The sequence below is a fragment of the Oryctolagus cuniculus genome, chromosome 16 (genome assembly GCF_051225735.1).
Source record: "Oryctolagus cuniculus isolate XC-2025 breed Fujian yellow rabbit chromosome 16, ASM5122573v1, whole genome shotgun sequence".
Lineage (NCBI taxonomy): Eukaryota > Metazoa > Chordata > Mammalia > Lagomorpha > Leporidae > Oryctolagus > Oryctolagus cuniculus.
The window spans coordinates 41,700,414-41,725,030 of NC_142882.1; the positions used below are offsets into that span (position 1 = coordinate 41,700,414).

The 24,617-nt window shown below is 44.5% G+C and overlaps 1 protein-coding gene across 4 annotated transcripts in view; it reads right to left on the reverse strand.

The window, feature by feature from the left end:
- The window catches only part of ETV1 (ETS variant transcription factor 1), a 103,541-nt gene that overhangs the window by 43,134 nt on the left and 35,790 nt on the right, over positions 1–24,617 (reverse strand). For all 4 annotated transcript variants that reach the window (XM_070059381.2, XM_089315154.1, XM_089315155.1 and 1 more), the window contains 2 exons: positions 5,873–6,002; positions 3,219–3,407 (listed from right to left, as the gene is read on the reverse strand). In XM_070059381.2, the coding sequence (XP_069915482.1) occupies positions 3,219–3,407; positions 5,873–6,002 (319 nt within the window). The remainder of the gene's footprint in view (positions 1–3,218; positions 3,408–5,872; positions 6,003–24,617) is intronic.

The window sequence follows — 24,617 nt, forward strand, 5'->3', positions numbered from 1 at the left end:
CCTGGACAACAACTGGCTCATCACAGAAGCGCTCTCGTCTGTGTTTCTCATCCACAATATCATTGACCCACCACAAAGAGGTGGATTAATTAAAGATTTAAAAGTGCTCTAACAATGCCCCAGGAGTGTTTAAAAATAACCTATAAAACATTTCTGTGATCAAATATAACCCTATTAACCCTCCCACTAAAAGCATTCCTGAGACTTTAATTTGGAAAGTTAGCATTTAATTTTGGTAATGCTAAGTGAAAATCAGGGGCGAGCCTTTCCAAGAATACCCCATCCTGAGAGTTACCTCTAGGCTCCCTGGCTGCCACACCTGCAGACCGGAAACACGCATGCTTGCACAACCACGGGGCGGCCTGGCGCTACATTAATTTCCCCTTCCCTGGCTTATTTCATTAGCCAAAAAAAGAAACAGAAATTATCATTAAGAACTTGTCAAGGAGTGAATCAGAAAATCGTAACTTTTGAAGTTAAAATAAGAAGCGGGCTTACTTCAGAAGCCTTAAAAGGAAGCTAAGAATGCAGCTCTGAGAGCTGGGTGGAGTGTTTTGTTTTTACGAGCAGACCTGATTCCAGTTGGTACTTGCTAGGGATCGCACACCCCCGTCTCAGGAGTGCTGTTCTCAGGAGCCCAGGACCTGGGCAAGAGGCTGGAGAAGCCACTGGCAGGGCGTTAGCAGGTGACACAGCACGCAGGGGGATTCTGGGATACAGGGGATCAGGGCTGTGGGTGGTGGGAAAGGTGGAAGGAGAAAAGAGACAGGGTTCCTGCACAGTGGGCTCGGTAAACGGTGCCCAAGGGCTGGCCCGAGGAGTGGAGAGCGGCTGAGAAAGGAAGCAGCGAGCAGGCCAGGTGGCTGCGAAGCATTCCCAGAGAAGAGGTGGGGTGCCTGGGCTGGAGGGCGCGCTCTGGGGAGGAGATTTGTTCCCGGAGCCAATTTGCCATAAATAGCCCAGGCGCTGTCATTTGTTGGCTAGAACCCTCTAAGAAATCCTCCCCTGAAACATACGGCTTTGGAGATTTTCCTGGGACCGGCCAGCTGGTCCTGTCCTCAGAACCCAGTCGGGGGCAGTGGGAAAAGACCCTGGACCTTCCCTCTTCCAGTTCCGGCCCGGCTGTTCTCCAGTCAAATACTGGACTCCAAGTGGAGGAATGCAAATGGATTCGGCTAAAGCAAACGATTTCAAGTTAGGTCAAAAAAAAAAAAAAAAAAAAAAAAACCACAGGCCTGCTGCTCCTTCAGTGGTCACCTCCTCGGCGACGCCAGGCTGGCGCACGCACAAGAGGCTCTGTGAACTTGAACTCCGGGCAGGCACCAGAGGAGGAAGAAACGAAACTGGCTTTCGTGTGCTCATGGTCTCTGCAACCTTTCCAGCTCCACACAACGTGCATCTGTCAGGTGGCCCGCCCTGCAGTCAGGATTCTTTTATCTGTGTTTCCAAAGCTGTTTACACAGATGCACACTCCCGCACACTCTGACTACGACTCAAGCCCTTGGGTGAGAAGGGAGAGATTCAGTAACCAAAGCACCAGAGGACCTGGTGATGGAAACACAGGCAGAAAACCCACAGATGGTTTTCCTGGCCCTGGAAAGACTGCTTTCATCTTAACTCCTTTATACCAGTGAGAGTTCCTGAACTTGAGGCCGAGCCCCATTGAACAACCCATAAAAAAAGCAGATCGGAGTGCCCTCTGATTTTCTGAAAGTTGTCGCTTTCCTCTGCTGACCTGGGGGATTCTTTAGACCGAGTTATTTTTACAATGGTGTGGCAGAGCCAGTTTGCCCTGGCTTCTGGGGAAGTGATCAGGAAGTTTCTGAGCCAACTGTTAAACACGGCCATCGTGAAAGGGCCAAACCCAGTAACTTCACAATTGAAAAGTTATGTTAAAAACAAAGGCAAGGATTCAAAACTCACCAGTTCCTAATTATTTTATTTCATTTCACTCAGAGTGACACACAAAAAGAGAAGGAGAAAGACACAGATCTCCCAACTGCTGGTTCACTCCCTAAATGCCCACAGCAGCTGGGGCTGCCCCAGGCTGAAGCCAGCAGCCAGGAACTCTATCTGGGTCTCCCACATGGGTTGGAAGGGACTCACACACTGGAGCCATCAACTGCTGCTTCCCAGGCACATTCATAGGGAGCTAGCTGGATGGGAAGTGGACGAGCCAGGACTCAATTTGGCACTCCAATATGGGATGCAGGCATCCTAAGGGGAGCTTAACCTCGCCACAAAGGCCACTCCTAATTATGCCCTTGGGGTGAGCCATGCCCACGGTATCCGTTTGGGAGAAATGCTGTGCCCATTTCTTGCCAACCCCACAGTCAGGGCTGTCCCAGTGAGGGCTCAGGAAGGGTGGTATTTACAGGACACACTCGGCAATGCCACAGAACAGGCCTTATGACTCTTCCCTCCCATGGGGTCTATTGTGAAACATTTACCAGGAAATGCCTTGGTATGTATACCTACAAAGGAGAAAGGAGACAGAGGCATGCTGTATATCGTCAGCCTAGGCTTTAAGCTGTTCATTGCGGCAGTATCTCGGGAGTTCTATTATACTGGAATATGAACTTCTTCAACTCTAGGAGTTAAGAGTCACCCACCAGAGCATTCTCCCTAGGTCCTTGCTCCTGCCTCGATAATAACTAATTCAGCCTCTCCCTCGTTCACTGCTTCTTCCCAGTGTCTAGGGACACAGGTCTAGTGACATTAAATATTCATCACTTGGAAAGGATGGTAAACAGTTTTAATCAAATAAGTTCTATTCTGCAAAACTATGTATAGCTTAACCATTCAATCTAAGGTAAAGAACCTAATTCCATAAGCCACCTACTAAAATTAGTCCCCTCACTTTATAGAACAAGTACACACACATATGCTCATAAAAATGGGATGATCTGATTTAAAGTTTAAGTGAAGCAATTTAATTCAAGAAAAGTGAAAGGGAAGTGTTCAAATGTCAGTATATAGATTAATTTTCCATTTTAGCAACCAATTTAAATGTTTATAAAAGGGATGTTTATAAATGACCTTCTCCACCAATTATTTATAAGTATACATGCAGCAAGCTCGTTCTAAAAATATTTTGCACAGATGTGCAGAATTCATTCGCTCACCTCACATCTACTCTAGGTCTTCAGAACTGCTAAGAGGAGTTTCTTCCAAGAATGCTAACAGCCAGTCTTTAAAGAAATGGCATCCCGGCTTACCTGTGGTCCATGGGGTAGCTGCTGTCTGGTATGGGCTGTGACGGAGGGAGGTGGGCTGGGAAGGCTCGCTCAGGCTTCGGAGTGTGAGCTGAGCTGGGCGAGGCATGATGCAGTGGGGACACCGGGGTGCTGGAGGGCGTGGGGGGGTTGGAGGGCCTCATTCCCACTTGTGGCTTCTGATCATAGGCACTGGCAGGGACAAAAGCCAGGACGTCACTTGGAATGCAGCAACTTCAGAGTCGCCACTGTAAAAGCTAGTGTTAGCATAAACAAAAACGGTGCCTTTTTAACATGCATAAAACAACTATCAGGAAAATCACTGTGAAGGGAAGCAGTGGGACTGTGTCCATCTCTCCTCGAATCTCCCTTTGAGCGAGTTTGATAGATATTTTCTGTCATTAAATTATTCTGTTATCATAATTACCCTTCCACAAATATTACATTTTAAAACAAGTCCGAACGTCAGCTTCCTAAATGGAGACTCTACCTGGTTTCCCTTCATTTGCGCTGGAATTTCAAGGCAATGCTGTCGCCATAAATTTTTCTTTATATTAAACAAATGATATGTGGCACAAACTTCCTCACACAAGATAATGGAGATTAATGAGGTTAATTAACATGTCTCCAATATATTTAAACTTCCGAGGAATGTAAGAATGAGTACAAAATAATGTTATGATGAATAAAATCCTATCATCACAGCCTAACTTTTAAACACTCACAATCACAAAAAAAAAGGTGTAAGTTTGATTATTTGTTATGAACTTAAACTGTTTTCCAACATGCAGCTCTAAGGCATGTGCTTTAATGAATTTTTGTTAACCAAAACATATTTTATTAAAAACCAATTGTATTTAAATGTCTGAAAAAGATAGTTCTAAGTTCAAATAAAAATAAAAAATGCTAAAATACAAAGCATTCTTCCGTACACATTTTTCTCTTTGATATATTTCTTCTTGGGTCAGTTTGAGGAATACTTTATTCTCTTATCCCATCAACACAACAGAATTACCCTCAAGTGCAAAGACACTTCACTAAAGCAAAGGGGTAGGTGCTGCCCAAGTCTAGCTGGTTTTAAAGCAAAGTCAAGGACACTCATATGGAAAAGCTCACGTTTGGTTCTGCCTCTGTTCTTTACCAGTACTTCTAAGTAAAAAACCAACTTCTTTTATAAAATGATTCCTCTGATTCAAACTCATGGCGGGGGGGGGGGGGGCTGATAGTTTTTTGGTACTGAGATGCTACCTTTACTCCCCATGAAATGTTGTATTAAATTACATTTCTTTTACAGATACAGAAGGACCAGACTTTATACATGCAACATCACCACAGGATCACTGCCCCCCCCCCCCAAAAAAAGCCTCAGAATATGCAGGCTCTGCTGATAATTTATGAATGCCAGGTAAGTCTCACAAAACAAGAGTGATTTCACAGTCACAATTCTGATCAATGCTAAAAAGCAATAATTCTACATCTAACTGGCTTATTGATTGAAAATTCTTCCATGTATTACATAATTATGCCTTGAAAATACAATACCTTAAGGAAAAAAATGCAAAATATAAAACTAAACTGGAACATCTAATCAGATCGATCAATATCTTCTTATTGAACTCAGTATGCTTTAATAGTTGGCTTCTACAAGAGATCTTTTTATACAAGCTATACTGTTTCAACAGAGCTGTCTCATAATTTTAGGCTCTAGCAAGCCTCACAGAAAAGCAGGCATAAAAGACAGGTTGTATAGAACATACAGCAGCAGAGTGCCCAAACATTGGTCAGCTCATGATATAGCGTAAATTGAAGTTTCTCAAATCTTACGTATCATGGATCTAAAGACTATGTGAAATAAACATATGAAGAAGTAGAAGACCTCTTTGGTTCAGAACATTATCAGAAACCCGAATTGATAGAACTCATAAAACAATATAAATACCTGGAATCATTTTTAGAAGTTTCCAAACTTGTAAGAACTAAGTTTCCACAATAATTCAGGGTAAGATTATTCAATAGACACAGGCAATTTTTCCTTTATGCTATTAGAGCTTAATATGAAAAGTAAAAGCATGCCATTTGCAGTGCAGCGCTTATAATGCACACGTGTGTTCTCACATCTTCCACCAAATGAACAGTGTACTTTTGCTGCACCACCCTTTATTATCATCACAAGAACAACTGGCTTTTTAATAGATAATAGCCTCTGCTAAGCCTTATAAAATTCTAGTTTTATTGCAATTGTCCATGAATGCATCTTATAGATCATCTGCAAAGCCTGTCAGATAACTAATGTACTGCTCAAACCTGCCAAATGTTTCATTTTTTCCCGCTACAAACTCTCTATCTAGAGTGCATAATGCATTCATTCTAATGGGAACTTTCAAAGGCTGCTTGTGCCAAATAAGACCCTCTTTTCAAACCCAAGACGCATCGACAGTAGAAAAGCAGCTAACGATTTAGATGAAAGCGATTGCTTTAAAATGATGCTAAGTGTGTGACTGCATGGTAAACAGTTCTTTAGACTTCTGCTCTATGCATTACCTAATTAGCTCGTTACATACTGAAGATGGAATTCATAAATTACAACGAGAGTTTGTATTATTCTGGATTTTTTTTTTTTTGGTCCCACCCTCTATCCAAACACCCTGTTGCCTTACCTGACATTATACAGGCACTTTTCTCCATAGCTGAATTTAAAGGGCTGTTCTTGACTGCAGGCAGAACCGAGTTCTGAACATGGACTGTGGGGTTCTTTCTTGATTTTCAGTGGTAGGCCATGAAACGCCACTAGGAAACAACCCGAATTAAATGTAGTTAGCAATTAAGCATAGTAATCTGTTCTACCTCTCATGCTTAAAATGCCATTAACATTTTGTATAACTTACTTAGCTAAAATATTACATTTGATGAGTTTCAGTGGCATAAAACATTCTGGAGAATTCTGTCCACTCCTTTTCTTCTTTTATGGTGTAAAAAAAATGTAAGTATGTTTTTTTTCTTACTACTTAAAGTGAACTGAATCACCTGTAATTTGCTTAGTTTTCTGAAAGGGGAGTTTTGAAAACATTTCACAGATTTCCAACGACTGAAGCAGAGAAAAATACAACTTATTAGGAAAGAATCAAACTAAAGACCAGAACAGAATTTTAAGCATTATGGAAAAGAAAATGTCACAAACATATCAGTAGTGGTGGTTTAGTAGAATGACAACTGGACTAACAAAATTTAGGTACAGGTCCAGGGTAAAATGGTATTTTGGGCAAAACACTCAACACCTGTGAAGTCAATGCTCATCTATGAAATATAGAGCCAAAGGGTGGGTGTTTGGCACGGCAGTTAAGACACCAAGAAGAAACTCCGCATCCCATCTAGAGGTGACAGGGTTTGAGCTCTGCCTCTGCTTCCAATCTAGTTTCCTACTCACGTGCACTCCGGGAGGCAGCAAGTGATGGCTCAAGTACAAGGATCACCACCACTCATGGGAGACCAGGATGCACATGGGGTTCGGTGCTTGTGGCTTCAGCCTGGTCTTTGTGGACATAGGGGGAATGAACAGGGCTTGAGAGATCTCTATCTGTCTGTCGTTATCTCTTTGTCTCTGACTTTCAAATAGACGGAAATAAGTAAAATTCATAAAATAAAAGACGCTAAAATATCTGCCTACCTACTTATCAGAATTATGGAAATGTAAGGAATTGGTGAAATTAAGTATCAAACATAATCCCCCCAAAAATAATTATACTACATAAAATATTTACTCATTTTTCACAGGACTTAATGTATAGTTATGCTTACAATCATTTATGCTTATGTGATGCAGATATTCTCATTCAGAAAATATGAAGATTAAAAGAAATATGTATACCTGGAGGGAAATCATAGCTTTCAACTAAAATATACATATTAGAGACCATCAGAATATCAAAGTTTAATCTTAAATGGAGAATTATTAAAAATAAAAGAAAACAGATGTAAGGACAGATTTTAGTTTTAAAATGTTCAATAACCAGAGGTATGATTAATCAAGGGATAAACTCAGAGAGGATACTTAGCTGGGAGATCGGCTAGAACTCCCCCAAAAAACTAGAATTAAAACACAAAATTTTAAGTTTGTGTTCTATAAAGGAAGATATGGCAAGAAAAATTTTGCAGCTTCTGTTGCCATTTACAATGTCAATTACACCACTTAGTGAGCGTGCCATTACAGCATTACTTAGATTGAATGTCATAAAAAATTTTTAACATAAAATAAACACTGTGCGTGTGTATAATTCTGATAGAAGTATTCAATGGTACTGAAAAGTCACCTGAAACACTGTGCAAACAAATCTGTCAAATAATCTAATTTTACTTACATTAGTTAGCGGTCCAAGAAAAATGTAAATAATAATAAATAATTATACTGGGCATTCCATTTCCAAGTATTTTCTTAATGTACTATATATGCATGTCATGCAAACATTTTAAGTGATAAATATGACCATACAAGGAAGAGAGTAAAGCCATAAAGAAACAGAAAAGACAACATGTGTATCTTCCTGCTCTAGTGGAGTGCAGGGCATTACAAAATTCGCTTGACTGACTCTAACAGAACAGGCTTAAGAATCTGAAGAATCAATGAGAGAGGCCAGCACTGTGGCACAGCATCACATGCCTGCAGCACCAGCATCCTATATGGGTGCCTGCTGCTCCACCTTCCATCCAGCTCCCTGCTAGCCTGGAAAGCAACAGAGGATGGCCCAAGTGCTTGGGACCCTGCAGCCACGTGGGAGACCCAGAAGAAGCTCCTGGCCTGGCCCAATCCTGTCCATTGTGGTGATCTGGGGATTGAACCAGCGGATGGAAGATCTCTCTCTGTAACTCTGCCTTTCAAATAAATTAAATAAATCTTAAAAAAAGGAATCAATTAGAATATGGCAATTTATTTGGATTCAGATGTGAACAACCCAAATATAATAATATAACTTTGCAGTAAATAGGATAATTAAACACAGACTATGTAGATGTTTTCATAAATTATTAATTTTACTGGGTGTGATAATGGCAATGCTAGAGGTTCGTGAAGTATTTACAAATGGAATAAAGAGATTCAGGGATTTTCTTTAGGGTACTCTATAAAAGTGTGGAGAGAACCATGATGAGTCAAATTAGAGAAATACTGAAAATTAGATGAGTCAAATTAGAGAAATACTGGTGGGCAGATAGTGGCTCATTATATTCTCTTAAAGTTATCTAAGTCCTTTAATTTCCAAGATAAAGATTTTCAAATATGAAAACAAATGCACACCAGGAATTTTTTTTTTTTTTTGACAGGCAGAGTGGACAGAGAGAGAGACAGAGAGAAATGTCTTCCTTTGCCGTTGGCACACCAAGAATTTAAAGTGGTATTCTGTAAGAACATTCCTTCACTGAGTCCGTGTGTGTGTATTTGTGTGGTTACGCTACTTCTTACAGATATAAATATTCCGAATGTAACCTATGTGAATACGTTAACCACAGGACTTGCATTTTTTTAGCAAGTACTTTTCAACCATTATTTCCTAGAACATACACGGCAGAATGAGCGTATGTAAGTTTTAGTACTTCAATATATGTTTGGGTTTTACATTTTCCCATGAAAAAGCAGTAGTAACATATAAAGAACTCGATTTGCATTCAAATCATAACATACTTGGGATATCAGACCTAACATACATGAAGAGGCATTGATAAGACATCAGAAACTAATTATGATGCAGTTTACCCTATTTAGCAAAATACCACGCACATATGAGACTACTGTGTTTAATATTACTACATTTAGGTGTCTGGGACCATGAGGTAGGAAAATAAAGATTAGGATATAAAAAGCACTTAACCTAAAAGAAAAAAAAAAATCTTGATAAACTAGGTGTCATTGAAATTAAAAACTTCTCTTTATCAAGACACCATGAAGAGAATACAAAGTAAGGCATAGGTTTGAAAAGATATTTGCAATAGGAAGATCTGACAAAGAATTCATATGAAACATGAGAGTAGCTTCTACAAATTATTAAGTTAAATGGCCAAATTGAAAATGGGAAAAACATTTCAACAGGCAGTTCCTAAAAGATGACATTCAAGTGGCAAAATAAACATTAATGAAAAAGTATTCAAAATCATTATTAATCATGAAACTGAAAATGAACCCACATGAAATTATTACTATATGTCCCCTGGAATGGCTGAACTGCAAATGACGGGCATTACTAAGCTTTGATGAAGAAATACAGCAATGAGAGCTTTATACATGATACTGAGGATATGAACTGGCATGAGCACTTCGGAAAATGCTTTGGCAGTAACAAGCGGAGCTCAACAGAAACCCACCGCATGGCCCAGCAACTGCACCCTTAGGGCTACATCCTGGACAGAGTTCATGGAGAGATGTGTAAGAATGTGCACAGAAGCTTTATTCATGGCAGCAAACATGGGGAAAACTCAAACACGCATTGGTGGGAGTATGACTACATAAATGAACACATGCATATAATGGAATGAACACCGCCCAGGAATAATACATGGCAAATTACCCGCCAACATACTAATATGCCATGTGTGAATTTCAGGAACAAACAAAGCTCTCTGAGAGGGAAAGCATGGATGGGAGTGTTACTGACTAGGGGAGGGCACCGGGAAGCTTCCGCAGAGTTGGAAACACTCTCTCTCTTGCTCTGTGTGGTGGCTGCATTAAGATATACTATATGGGCCGGTGCCCCGGCTCACTAGGCTAATCCTCTGCCTGCGGCGCTGGCACACCAGGTTCTAGTCCTGGTTGGCGCGCCGGATTCTGTCCCAGTTGCTCCTCTTCCAGTCCAGCTCTCTGCTGTGGCCCGGGAGTGCAGTGGAGGATGGCCCAGGTTCTTGGGCCCTGCACCAGCATGGGAGACCAGGAGGAAGCACCTGGTTCCTGGCTTTGGATCGGCACAGCGCGCCGGCCGCAACACACCGGCCGTAGCTGCCACTTGGGGGTGAACCAACATAAAAAGGAAGACCTTTCTCTCTGTCTCTCTCTCACTAACATCTCCTGTCAAAAACAAAAAAAGATATTATATATATATATACACACACACACATATATATGTATGTAAAATTCATCAAGCTGTAACCAGATTTTTGCATGATAACAAATATGTGCCTCAATCAAAAGGTTAAAATGGAAGAGAGGCATCAATCACAAATGTGCTGGTAAGCTGTTAAGCACGTCTATCCTGGCCAAGCAGATATTATCCAAACGGCTGGCAGGTGTGGAGGGTGGTCAGGAGTGGCTGTTCACCTGACTGTGGCGTGCTACCCCAGGGTCCACCAGCACTGACCCAGACACGAAAGGTGTGGTCCACCCTAGCAGATACACTGTGCAGCTCGGCTGCTTGCAGACTGGCTCCATGGGCTTCAGGAAATGACCTCAGAACTATGGGCACTTCTTAGTCTGTCCCAGCTGCTGTAATCTAGACACAGACTGAGTGACTTGCCTAGACGTTTCTCTCTCACAATTTAGGAGGCTGCGTGGTCCAAGATGGAGGCACCAGCAGATTTGAGGCCTGGTAGGGTCTGATGATGAAGCTGTCAGCCAGCTCTCTCTCTCTTTTTTTAAAAAAAATATTTATTTGCTTAAAAGGCAGAGTTACAGAGATACAGGGACAAACAGAGAGAGAGAGAGAGAGAGAGAGAGAGAGGTCTTCCATCCTCCAGTTCACTCCCCAAATGGTCACCATGGCCAATCTGAAGCCAGGAGCCCGGAGCTTCTTTCGGGTCTCCCACGTGGGTGCAGGGACCCAAGGCCTTGGGCCATCTTCCACTGCTTTCCCAGGCCATAGTAGAGAGCTGGATTGGATGTGGAGCAGCGAGGACTCAAAACATGGCTCACATGGGATGCTGGCACCACAGGCAGCGGCTTTACCCGCTACGCCACAGTGCCAGTGCCAGACCAGCCAGCTCTCTTTTATTATCACTTTATCCCATGCATAATCACCTCCCAAAACCCTCCCTCCAAACACCATCATGCAGGTGATTCAACCCCAATGTGGGAAGGCACACAGGTGCCCAAAGTGCTATCACAGGCAAGCTCATCCCTAAACACTGACACTCAGACTTGGCTGTTCACCAGTTTCCAGGGAGTTTTGAAAAAAAGAAAAAAGAAAACAAACAAACAAACAAACAAAAAAACAGATTCCCAGCCCCTACCTGCTGAACCACGGTCCCCTCAATATGCACACGCTGAAGTCCTACCCTGCCTATCTTAGTAGGTGATGTTACCTGGAAAAGTCATTCAGTTTACAACAGGGTCAGAAACAGGGGGTTCCAATGCAGTACGAGTGGCATCCTTACGAGTGGGGGTTTGGATACGCAAACATCCACAGCGAGAGGATGTTGTTGTCATGGCATATCCAGGTGGGGTCCCACAAGCCAAGAAATGCCGATGACTGCCGGCCAACCCCCGAAGGTGCAGGGGAACCATGGAGTGGATGACCTTCCATAGCCCTCAGAACCCTGCCGACACCTCAATATCCTTCCAGCCTCTAGTACTGCCCAGTTGTGGTGCTTGGTGATGGCAGACCTACAGGTCCAATATACCACTCCCAGAAATCCGGGCTTGCTAAGACTGGGGTGTACCAGGATTGCGCCTCTGCAAAGATGTCGGGTGCTTCTCACGATCGATCGGCCACATCTGGAATCCACTGTGATGCTTGACACCTCCTGCACCCAGTGTGTGCAGCATTTGGACTTGGACTTGAAAACGCATTTAACAAATCCACCCATGTCTCAATACTCAAGGACTCCCAGAGTCTCTCCTGGTAATTCACTCGACGTGTGTGGGCCTCTTCATCATTATGGCTCCTGGGACCTGATTTTCTTTCTTTCTCTTTTTTTTTTTTTTTTTTGGCTAATCATAAACCAAGCCAGTAATCCAATGAATATGACTTGGCAAGGGTTTTTTCCTAATTGCTACATGTGAGGAATAAAGAGGTAGGCCAACCCGAAGATCTGACATCTTTGCACAATTACCACAGGCTACTGTCTTTTCCTCCCCTTAACTTGCCCGCTCCCTTATTCTTCCATCAACCAGGGCCGAGCTGAAAACGGGCTGGGGATTTCATCACAAGGCTGAGAGACTGAGCGGCTGCAAACAGGCGGTTCTCCAGCTCACTGGCACAGGCACAAGTGAAAGCAGCACACTCATTTTGTGCAATTTGCTTTACCTTCCCACATGGAGTGGGTGCATGTAAAAGGCTGTTAAGTACTAAATTATTCCTTATCAAATCACCATCATCTGGAGTCATGATCAACGCTAATTAAATTACTTTCGCTGAACACGGCTCCAGCCTGCTGCCGATGCCGCTAGGTACGTTTCATTTCACTTACGGCGCTGCCCTTACCAGGTCTGCAGTGAGAGCTACAGGCACCCACCCGCATTGTTTGTAGTTTTAATTAAAGTGCATCTTTCCTTCGTTAAGTGTATCAAATCAAGAGAGTTAACTCTTTCATTTACAAAGAACTGATGATTCAAAATGACAGGATGTCTTTATCCCTGACTTCAGACAGTTCAGATAAGTTATCTGTGAGATCTGCAGCCATCCTGGGGCACTCCTTAAACGCGTTTTCCATGGAACGTTCTACGAGCCACAACTCCTCCTGATGATCAGATCTTCGGGAGGAGGAACAGAAAGAACACTCAAGAGACGTGTTTTACATTTTTTCTTTGAAGGGAGCCTGACCCTTCTACAACCACATCTTAAGCCTGACTAATGATGACTGACTTTTTCTCATGGTTAAATGTAAGAGTTCCAAAATGCCAGGACTTCGAAATAGGCATTTCCAAAACAAACTTACCCACTTCTTAATTCAGAAGTTTACTTCAATGGTAATCCATGGGTATTTGTGAAATTACTAATTGTTCTCATTTTAGAACTGTGAACTGTGCTGCAACATCTTGCTTGCATTTTGCTTCACCTACACTTTAGAAAGAGGACGGCAGCTTGCCACCACTGCATCCCCCAGGGTGCAGAAGTCCTTATCGTCCCAACAGCAACACTGCTGGTACACAAGTATGACACTGGATGGCAATGGATGTATTACTATAAAGTCACATTTGAACACTTGAAATATACCCATAGAGAAACTGAAATTAAAATGTGCTCCCAGGAGAGTAACTTCCTGGGCCACCATTTTGACGTAGCAGGCAAAGCTGCCATCTGAGACGCTGGCAGTCCATATGGGCACTTGGTTCAATCCTGGCTGCTCCACTTCTGATCCAGCTCCCTACTAATGCACCTGGGACGGTGAAGGGAGATGGCCCAAGTGTTTGGGTGCCTGCACCCGAGTGGGAGACCCAGAAGAGGCTCCTGGCTCTGGCCTGGCCCAGCCCTGGCCCTTGTGGCCATATGGGGAGTGAAGCAGTGCATGGGAGATACCTCTGCCTCTACTCATCCCCCATCCTGTCCCTCTGCCTTTAAAAAAAAATGAGAATAATTTCCTAAACTATCATGACTCTGGAGGATTTATTTTTATCCCTAAATTGACACTGACAACATTGTTATAATTAATGCAGCATGTTAGTCCACAGAATGTGCAACGAAATCTATGAAGCAATTTCAGTTTATTGCTAAGTAAAGATGATTATATTTTATAAATTCAAGAACAATAATATATCTAACTTCAGGTGTCAATGATCTGTGGTTGAGTTTGAAATTTTAATTAAAAAAAAAAAAAAAACTAGTTATAGTGCTCAAATTTCATCCCATATCATGATTCCTAGCCTACAGTCCTGGCTCCACTACTGATTAAAGGCCCTGCCCTATTCCAGCTTCCTTCTCATGTGTACAGTGAGAGGTAGCAGGCGATGGCTCAAGTACTTGAGTCCCTGCCACCCACATGGGAGACCTCGATTGAGTTATTGCTCTTGGCTGTGGCCTTGCTCAGCCCTGGCTGTTGCAGGCATTTGGGGGGCTGACCCAGAGGATGGAAGAACCTTCTCTGTCTCTCTCCCTGTACCTGTTTTTCCACTTTCAAACAACATTTTAAAAACCCTTAATTTACATAGTTAAATTTTACTGTTTCAAAAGCAACATCACATACTGTGATTCTCGTCATTCAAAACAATGACATTTACTGTAATTCCCATCTTGCAGATATTTTCAAAAAGGCATAAAGAAGCTAGGCTTCATATCTCACTAAAAGGTCTAAGACTAAAATTATGACATATTAAGAACTAGAAACTAGAGCCCTGGACTTTTGGCTGCCACTTTCAAAGCCTTGAGTGAGTAATTCTAATTTACTTATGCACACACACATGATTTCTAACATGTGTGGGCACCACAATAACATTACAGCAGGTGTTTCTTCGATCATTCCTTGGATATTCAGTTAGTTCGCTCATTCTAGGAGCTTCTTCTGGGTTTCCCATGCAGGTGCAGGAGGCCAAGGACTTGGGCCATCCTCTACTGCTTTCCCAGGCCACAGCAGAGAGCTGGATTGAAAGTGGAGCAGCTGGGTCTTGAACCGGCGCCCATATGGGATGCAGGCACTGCAGGCAGCAGCCCTACCAGTTACGCCACAGCGCCGGCCCCCATTCATTCCTTTACTGTGCCAGGTGCTCAAGGGGAAGAGGATGTGGAGCTATGGAATGAAGATGAGGAGAGGGGCACAGTTCTTACCACTAGGAGCTCATAGGTGTCCACTAGAGCTCTCTTTAAGTTTGTGTAAAAAGGTGTATTTTCCCATCTGAGGATATCAGCCAGTACCCCGTCTGATGTTCCACTGACTCACCTGTGTGTGAGCCACCTATCCGTACACATGACCTTACTAATACCTTCCAGGCACTCGGATCTAAATGGAAACACTTCTCAGCACACCCGTGCTGCTTTTAGGCCACCTGCCTTCTTTCATTTCATTACTATAACCAAAGGCGTTTAAAAATTCGCACCATACATATTCTGGTGAAGTCAGGGCATTGCTCTTCAGCATCCAAAGCTCCTCTGCACCCTGATAACCAAACTGTCGCCAGTGAGGGAAAGGCCTCCTCCCCCACGTGCACAGTGAGCGTGAATACAGCAGCACGTGGCCGTGGCCGTGGCTGTGGCTCTGACCTTGCTGCCGCCTCCCAACCTCCTCCGAAGAGTGAAATAGAGGAGCAATTTCTGGGAGCACAGAAACAATCACCCTGGGAGGAGAAACAGTCACATTTTTGCTTCTTCTCTAAAGCAAATCATGTCTCTGAGTCAAATCTGCAGTTGTCGGAGGAAAGCTAGCTACACGGCTTTGATGACAGGCTCCTGATTCTGATGAGATTTCTGGTCTGTAGAAAAACCTTCTGTTAGAAGAATCTACCGGATGCTATTCTGGGACAGGGTTGACAAATTATAGTCTGTGGGCTGAATCCAGCTTCCCACCTGTTGGGTTTTTTTTTTAAAGGATTAGTTATTTATATGAAAATCAGAGTTAAAGAGAGAGACAGAAAGATCTACCATCTGCTGGTTCACTCCCCAGATGGCTGCAATGGCCAGAGCTGGGCCACACTGAAGCCAGGAGCCAGGAGCTTTCTCTGGGTCTCCCACACGGGTGGCAGGTGCCCAAACACTTGGGCCATCTTCTGTTGCTTCCTCAGGTCATTAGCAGGGAATTGGATCAGAAGTGGAGCAGCTGGGACAGGAACAAGAGTCCATATGGGATGCTGGCATTGCAGGTGGCAGCAATACCCGCTATGCCACTATGCCAGCAGCTCCTGCCTGTTTTCATAAATTAAGTTTCAGCAGAACATTCCCATACAATCATTTATATATAGCCCAGGGCCACCAGTAGCTACCGTGGCCATTTAGGATAGCTGAGAGGAAGACCCACAAGGCCCCAAATATTTATCATCTTGCCCTTAACACTGAAAAGCTTGCTGACTCCTATTCTAGAATTCTATCTGTTCTGAAAAAGGAGAAAGAAGACATAAAAGAGGCTGGATGAAGAGCAACACTAGTGTCAGTAAACTAGCTCAATCAGTCAAACAGGGGGCTCTGGATCTTAATCTACTAATTCCCTGCGTACTCTGAATCTCCAAACCAAAAGTGTGTACAATTTCCAGAGGTACACACAAACCAACTGATGAACGATGACACGAAATGCAAACTGTCAAGCAGTATGCGTTTAATGTGCTTTGAAAAATTTCAAGGCATTTTCCTAGACCAGGGTGATGTATAACATGGAGAATTTGTTTTACACCTGCCTAAAAAAATATAACTGAAAAAGTCAAAACAAATCATGCTGCAGATGCCAAAGTGCTCGTAAAAAAAAAAAAAAAATTCACTTGGCTTTAAGGAGTGATTCTTTTGGAAAAAAAAAATCTCTGTAAAAGGGCAAAAAAAAAAAAAAAAGCCAATGGTATACATAAATTAGATTATTTAAGACCAGATACAAGCATGGCATGAAAAATGCAGGCAGCCTTTTATACAAATATATGAGTATGCAGTTAGGAATACACTCAGCAGATGAAAAGCATTCACTTTAAGATAATATCACTTCAATTTCAGGTGATAAATGGATGGCAATGACCTCAATTAGTGCTCAGCTGAATTCCAGAAGCAAAGGGGAAGGCTTGTGTACAAATAAAGACAATAGCGTGTTTCGCTCTATAAATCCATCATGAGGACACACAGCAAGACGGAGGGTACTTCAGTGCCTCTGAGCCTTCCATCCAGTCTTTCCCAATGCATTTAGCTCCTCCCTGCCCTCCCACCCCATGTGTGCAAACTCCCTCTGACCCATCCCCCCTACACACACACACACACACGCAAACACACGCCCGACACCCATTACTAAAGGGTCCAATCTCAGCTATCAACAGAGAGCCTTTATGGAGCCATTAAACCATCTCTCTTGTTTACAGTGCCTGAAGAAAGATGTGAATTATGTCTGTGACAAAACCAGCGATAGCATTTCCAAACCGCTATCAAAATGCAAACTGAAACTCATTTAAGGACAGGGACCCCGATTCGAGTTTTCATGAGTCTCCATTATTTGCAGCGTCTGCAAATATATCCGCCTGTGACATCTCTGCAACCGGATTTTAGACCGTGACACAGCAAGCTGACACTGTTTCTTAAATAATACCCCACAAGTAGAGAAGTTTCTACAGGAATATTATCAGTCTGCAGATACCCCATACCTCGGTTGCCCCCAACAGGGGCTTGTTGCTCAGTTGCTATGACAAAGCCAAAGTACACAGCCTCTTCTTCTCCTTGGGAATCTCAGAATTTTTAAATGGAAGCAGACATTTGATATAATCAAGTGTTAGCAACCCAGCCAGTGTTTATTGTAGCCTCAGAATCCTTTGTGCTCCAGAAACCTCAGTGGAGGTCTCTTGTTTTTGTAAAACAGGTAAAAGGGGAACACCCTTCCCCAGGGGGGAGCCAGGAGCCAGTAGATGTCCCTACCCCAGACCCAGAAGGAGATGCTGCACACCTGCCAGGAACTTCCTGGGCACAGCGACAGGCAGGACTGAAGTCTCAGCAAATCCTGACATTTCTCAGAAGAGAGTGGCAGACTTTTGTGCATGTAACATAAATTCTGCTCTGGAACGCGGACTGCACGCTTCCCAACAGGGGTCCCAGAATGGCCTTGATCCAGCAGCCAAGAGGGGATGCGGTTTGCAAAAAGTCCCGGGGGGTGAACTTGGACCCCACAGCCTCATTCTGCCTCTGGGGAGGCCAGCCCTGGGAACCAGCCAGCCAGCCTCTGGCCCTTGCCACAACCTCCCAAGCAAGCCAACTCGCAGGAACTATGACAACAGCGTGACAGGTGGGCAGTGTGCCTCTGAGGGTGGGTCTGTCTCTATCTCTGTAAAGAACAGTGCGGGGACCCAGGTTGCCACCCCAGGTGCCCGACCAGAGGCTGCCACCACGCATGTTCAGCTCACAGAGTGGTTCCAGCTATTGTGGATGAGTTGTGATGACCAGGAAACTAGGCAACCCTGAGGTGCCCATGCAAACATCACCTTCACAGTCTTCTTCTAGTTAAAAAAATAAAAATCCACAATCCACTTTCCAGCATGAAAAACAGGTTAATGGTGGGCTGAGCCCAGGAGCAACAGCCCCTGGACCAGGATCCGGGTTTTCCCTGATAGTGCCCACCACGCCGCTCACCATTACCATTTGCGCTAATAAATTCAGTTCACCTGCTCATCTGCTTGGCACAGGAGCACCCTACCCCTTACCCAAAACACCAGGAAATCATGAGGAGGATGTGTTCACACACAGATGTGCCTGGACACACACATACGCACACACACAGACAGCTCGCATCACACTCATGGCTGAGATACCCAACAATTCATCCTCCAGCAATAGGGAATCATGGCAAAGCTGGCAGGCACTTAAATCTACCCTGCACTGGCTATAAGACTGCACGAGCCCCTGGATCTCTGCCTTCACTTTGCTCATCTGTAAAATGAGACAACGATCATGCCTGTCTTAAGAAGCGGCTGACAAGCATCAAGGAGACTTGTATGTGAGCCCTCAATAAGGTCAGGTGTTGGTGGTGCTATTTAAAAGATTTATTTAGGGGCTGGCGCCGTGGCTCACTTGGTTAATCCTCTGCCTGCGGTGCCAGCATCCCATATGGGCACTGAGTTCTAGTCCCAGTTGCTCCTCTTCCAGTCCAGCTTTCTACTGTGGGCCGGGAAAGCAGTGGAAGATGGCCCAAGTGCTTGGGCCCTGCACCCGCATGGGAGACCAGAAGGACCTGGCTCCTGGCTTCGGATCGGCGCAGCGCGCTGGCTGTGGCGGCCATTTGGGGGTGAACCAGTGGAAGGAAGACCTTTCTCTCTGTCTCTCTCTCTCACTGTCTAACTCTGCCTGTCAAATAAATTTTTTAAAAAATTGATTTATTTGAAAGATAGAGACAGAAACAGAGAAGCAGAGAGATCTCCAATCTCTAATCCAATGTCCACAACAGCCAGGCCAGGCTTGGGCAGGCTGAAGGCAGGAGCCACAAACTCCATCTGGGTCTCCCATGTGGGCAGCGGGGGCCCAAGTACTTGAGACATCATCTGCTGCCTCCCAGGTGCCTTAGCAGGACGCTGGATCAGAAGTAGAGTAGCGGCCGGGCCTTGTCCCAGTTGGTGGCTTAACAATGCCCAGTGGACTGGTGCTGTTTCTCAAACCCAGTATTAGCAGGTGCCAGGGCTAGAAGAGAGCACGTGGGTCCCACAGATGCATCAAGTTGCAGCAGCAAGGCCCATGGAGACTGAATCCTGGCTTTGTCCCGCGCCTGCTGAAGGGACTGCTGGAAACCAGGTATTGTCTGTGCTGCTCAGCCCTCCCTGGGAAGAGGAGGAACACCACAGACCTTCCCTCCAGGGTCTGAGTGAGAAGCTGCTGAGACCACAAAACAGCATTCGGCACGTGGTGAGCCATCAACGCCGCTAGCCCAGACACTGCCTTATGCAGGAGACAGACGCACACTCCAGGAAGCAAAGTGGCTGGCGGAAGAAGCAGGGTTTCTGGCCCCCAGACTAAAGTCATGACATTTTTCTCCTCAACCTTGTTCCCAATGTCTCTTCACTGCACACGCAGATGAACACCTCTAACCCCAGGGGGAGAATCTGCCATGGGAAAGTTCCCTGACACCAGGAGAAGGCACACAGTGTGGCTGACACACAGCATGACCACTGGATTGAGAACAAAGCGGTCTCCCTCCAGCTCCTGCTCCCCACCCCCAGCCCTCGGGAGCCCCGGCTGTGTGACCACGGACAAGCTGAGCAGCCTCCCTGGTCATGAGACCAAAGAGTTCACTCTCGCAGTGTTACAAGGTGAATGCCAGGGTGTACGTGCCTGCTTCCTGACTTGAGAGAGAAGGGGAAACCGGTAAGGCTATGGGAGAAGAAGTTCCGAGGGCTTAAGATACTGAGCCACTTAGTGAGAAGGGAGGGAGCTGTACACGCCTTGTAATAAGTGAGGCTTGCACTGCCTTTTAGCCAAGGGCGGGACCTCACAAGTCATACTGATGACCCTTAATCATTGTGAAAAAGCAAACTTGGGCATAAATCCTCTATTTAAGAAGGGAGGGTGTGTAATACGCATTAGAGAGATGTGGGCTGACATTTTAAAACACTCGACGCTTTGAAAGGTGCTTCGAGTCTCCCTCAAATTCAATGGCATGGACCACCTGCTTTCCAGTTGAGGTGCAAAAGGAAAACGTTATGATGTTGATAAAATGAAAAGCGGAACCACAGGGCAGAGAGCTCTACTCCGAATTCTAAAAGCATCACAAACATCATTAATGGAAAACCAAAGAGACCAAAGACAGAAATGTGTTGATCCACGCCTCTGAATTCTGAAGCGCAAATTTAAAACCACGGAACATCCACAAGTGTTGGTGCTCCGTGGTCCTCTTCCTCCCAGACTGACTGCCGGGGGAAAGTACGCTGGGAGGAGAGCCGGGCTTCCATCTGGAAACAGGGGGAAGAGCAGGGAACGGAGGCCTCCTGTCTGAACATTCCAGATCTAATCAGCTTTACATTCTGCACTGGCTTCCGATCAGATCTTCCCACCCCTACTGGTCCAGTAGATGGAAACAGCACGACACTGTTTTTTTGGAAACAGATTCTGTGCAGCGAGCCCAAACATAGAGCATTCACATCCAACTGGCAGGAACAAAGCCTGAACGAGCGGCAGCGCTGCGAGGAGCAGATCTAATAGACCGAAAAGAGGTCCCTGCATCCAGAACCCATCCAAATCCACACCGCTCAGAAGCCGCCCCCCTTCATAAAGCGCCCGGTCACGACCTTTACGGAGGTGAGGAACGCTTCTAGGGGGACAGCCTTGCTCTGACAGCACACAGGTACTAGTTAAACTGTGGGAATTCCAAACATAAGGGTGACCTCTCTGCACAGGAATTCCAGAAGCCCTTGCACATTGTGGTGGACAGTGTGCATTTGGAAAACTCTGGGCGGTGCCCGTGATTTTGCTATGTGAACAGGGGCTGGAATATTCCAACACCGCCTGGGTGTCTCTCAGTCCAGCAAGAAGCAGGTCTGAGGAAGCGACGACAGATGGGCTAGAGACTATCCAGACCCCAGGGGGCTCTGTCCTGGCTGCTGAGTGACCCTGAAGGCATGGGACGCGCAAGGGAAGGGGTGGGGCATCCTTGCACCCTGCATCCCCCACCTGCACCAGAACAGTCCCCAGAGTGCTATTCTCTGTGGATGACCTGCTTGCACGTGTAACAGACAGTCCAGAAAAACGGGAACTCGATCATCAACAGCACACAATTCATGCAGATGGCAGCACCTACAGATATCTTACTTCCAAGTAACACAGGAGGAATGTGACCTTTACTTTTCCTTTTTTATTAACTCGGAAACACAGGAACTCTAACCTAAAATGGCACCTTAATTGCTTTAACTCCGGGCCACTGTTATGTACACAACCAAATTAAGATAACACTGCACTGTGGCACCCTCTACCAAACGCTAATCCACCTGTCATCACTGTGGAATAATAATTACTAAGAAGTCTAAGATTTGTTAAGTTTCACTTACTAAGAATAAGTAGCCAAATTAATACGTTTCATGAAATAAAATATGACCATTTCTGCCAGCAGCATTTTAAAAGCACGAAACAAATAATTACTGATGCAAAAACTTGCTTATTAGCTGTGCTCATTACTGTAGTCTTCGGAACTATGGCAGTATAGTTTCAGTTTTGGAATTCATCTCACAGGCAGTACCACGCTCTGGATGGGGCTTGGCCAAACCCAGAGATGGGGCTACGGTCCACAGTCTGCGGAAAGAGAAGGCCATGGGCGGGACAATGGAATCTCCAAACCTACATGCCACTCATGAGTTCAGCTGAATTCCACTACTGCCCCTCTCCTCAAATATCTGCGTACACCTGCTTGAATATTTATCACCTGGAAGAATCTTTCAGTTCAACTGGATGAGTGTTTACCACCTGAAAACTGCTGTTTTCTTCCCAGTTATGGAATTCTCATTCTTGATTCGTAATTTCACATGTTCTTCTTCCGGTCTGGATGTGACAAGAGCCTGTCATTTGCAGAGTCTTAAATCTATCCCTTTAGCACCAAAAATGATCTGCTGGATAAGGAGGAGGCGACCCTCAAAGGGCTGACAGGCACCTGCAGTATTCTGATGCCACCTGACCGAAGACAGCGCCGAGATCAATTCAGACTCTATTAGTCCCTTGGCTCCTTGCTCAGAAAGACCCCAGTGGTAGACAATCAAAGCTGAGAATACGTTCTGAATACCAGAGCTAGAAAAGTTTGCCCGAAAAAAGCAAGCCAGCTGGCTAGGGCCAAAAAAAGTACCTTTCAGTAAATGCCAATAAAACTTTACAGGCTGCCAGAGTAACAAAGATTGAGTAATTACAAAGGAAACTTCGCAATTTCCCTGACAATAAACACCTTCTTAAAAAGAAATTATCTATCACCTGGCCTCAATTCCTGCAGCTGTTAATGCTAGCTGGGGTAAATCCTGCAAAAACATTTTATTGAAACCAACTATTAAGTTGGTACAGAATTTTTACAAGTTCTGTGTTTTTTTTTTTTTTTAAGTTTATTTATTTGACAGAGAAGAGTGAGTGGAAGGGAGAAAGAAAAGTCTTCCATCCACTGGTTCACTCCCAAAATGCCCACAACAGTCAGTGTTAGGCCAGGTCAAAGCTAGGAACCAGGAATTAGGAACCAGGAACTCTACTGGGTCTCCCAGCTGTGTGGCAGAAACCCCAGTATTTGGGCCATTGTCTGCCGCCTCCTGGGTGCTTGAGCAGAAAGACAGATTGGAAACAGAGTAGCCAGGACTTGAACTGGCGCTCCAGATGGGATGTAGGCATCTAAGCAGCTTTATCTGCTGCACTACAATGCTTGCTCCCCAAATTTGTACAGTTTCTACCCCAGAATAAATTTGAAGAGTGTCTTGTACACGTGACTTGTAATATTAAATTCAATGCAGAGTAGAGCAGTTTCCATGAGGAATCATCACTCCCATGGAACAGCTTTTACCCCAAGTATTTTACTCATTTTAAAAGTTTTTCATCTAACTTGCTCAGATCAAGAATCCCTCCACGGGAAAAGGGAGACCTCGGAGTTGCACGCAGAAGAATGACATCAAAATAATGAATAAGAGTCTCTACTGTGGCTGGCCCCATGGTAAAGTGGTTTAAGCTGCCAGCTGTGATGACAATATCTCACGCAGAGCGCCAGTTCAAGTCCCTGCTGCTCCATTTCTGGTCCAGCTTCCTGCTCATGTGCCCAGATAAGCAGTGAAAGATGGCTCCAGTACTTGGGCCCCTACCACACTCATGTAAGAGACCCAGATGGAGTTCCCGGTTCCTGGCTTCCACATGGCCCAGCCTGAGCTGTTACGGTCAGTTGGGGAGTGAACTAACAGATCTCTCTCCCTTTGTCTCGCTCTATGTTATTTTGCCAAACAAATAATAAATAAATAAATCATTTCTCAAAAGAAGGAGTTTATACTGCCACAAATCTCGCCTTCAGGGACTTTATTTCTAAGTATTGTAGAAAGCAAATGGAAATAATCAGTACACACACAGACCACATTTCCACAGACAAAGGATATGGCCCCCCAAAAAACTGTTACTGGAATGGATATAAGTATTTTCTCTAAGTTTTATGATTTCTCAACATATTCATTTCTTTTTCCTAGAAAAACCCATTTCTAATTTCTAACTGGAATCCAGTTCCAAATGCCAGAATCAGCAGTGAACCAGGTCAGATCACAGGAGTGCCCAAGGCATAAGAGCTTACTCTGAGCACCTTCGGTCCTGCCGAGAATTATTCTCTAGTTATGGGCGTGCCCATGGGGCAATTTTTTCTTAAGATTTATTTATGTATTTGAAAGGCAGAGTTACAGAGAGGCAGAAACAGAGAGAGAGAAAGAAAGAGAGGTCCTACATCCACTGGCTCACTTCCCAAATGGCCACAACAGCCAGAGCTGCGACGATCTAAAGCCAGGAGATAGGAACTTCTGGGTCTCCCAAGTGGGTACAGGGGCCTAAGGACTTGGGTCATCTTCTACTGCTTTCCCAGGCCATAGCAGAGAGCTGGATCGGAAGTGGAGCAGCTGGGACTCGAACCGGCGCCCATATGGGATGCCGGCACTGCAGATGGCAGTTTTACACACTATGCCACAGCACAGGCCACAACCCATGGGCAATTTATACCGAGACATATTTCTACAAAATGACAACTATCTTTGATTTAGTTGATTATTAGAATAGTCGAAAATATATAATTAGGATACAGCTATTCATTAATGACCTGGACTTGTAATCTAAGAAATGTTCTTAACTTTCATTCAATTTAGAGTAATCTAAAAGGGCTTCTTCAACATGAGGAAAACCATCCTTCAATGTTTACGACACT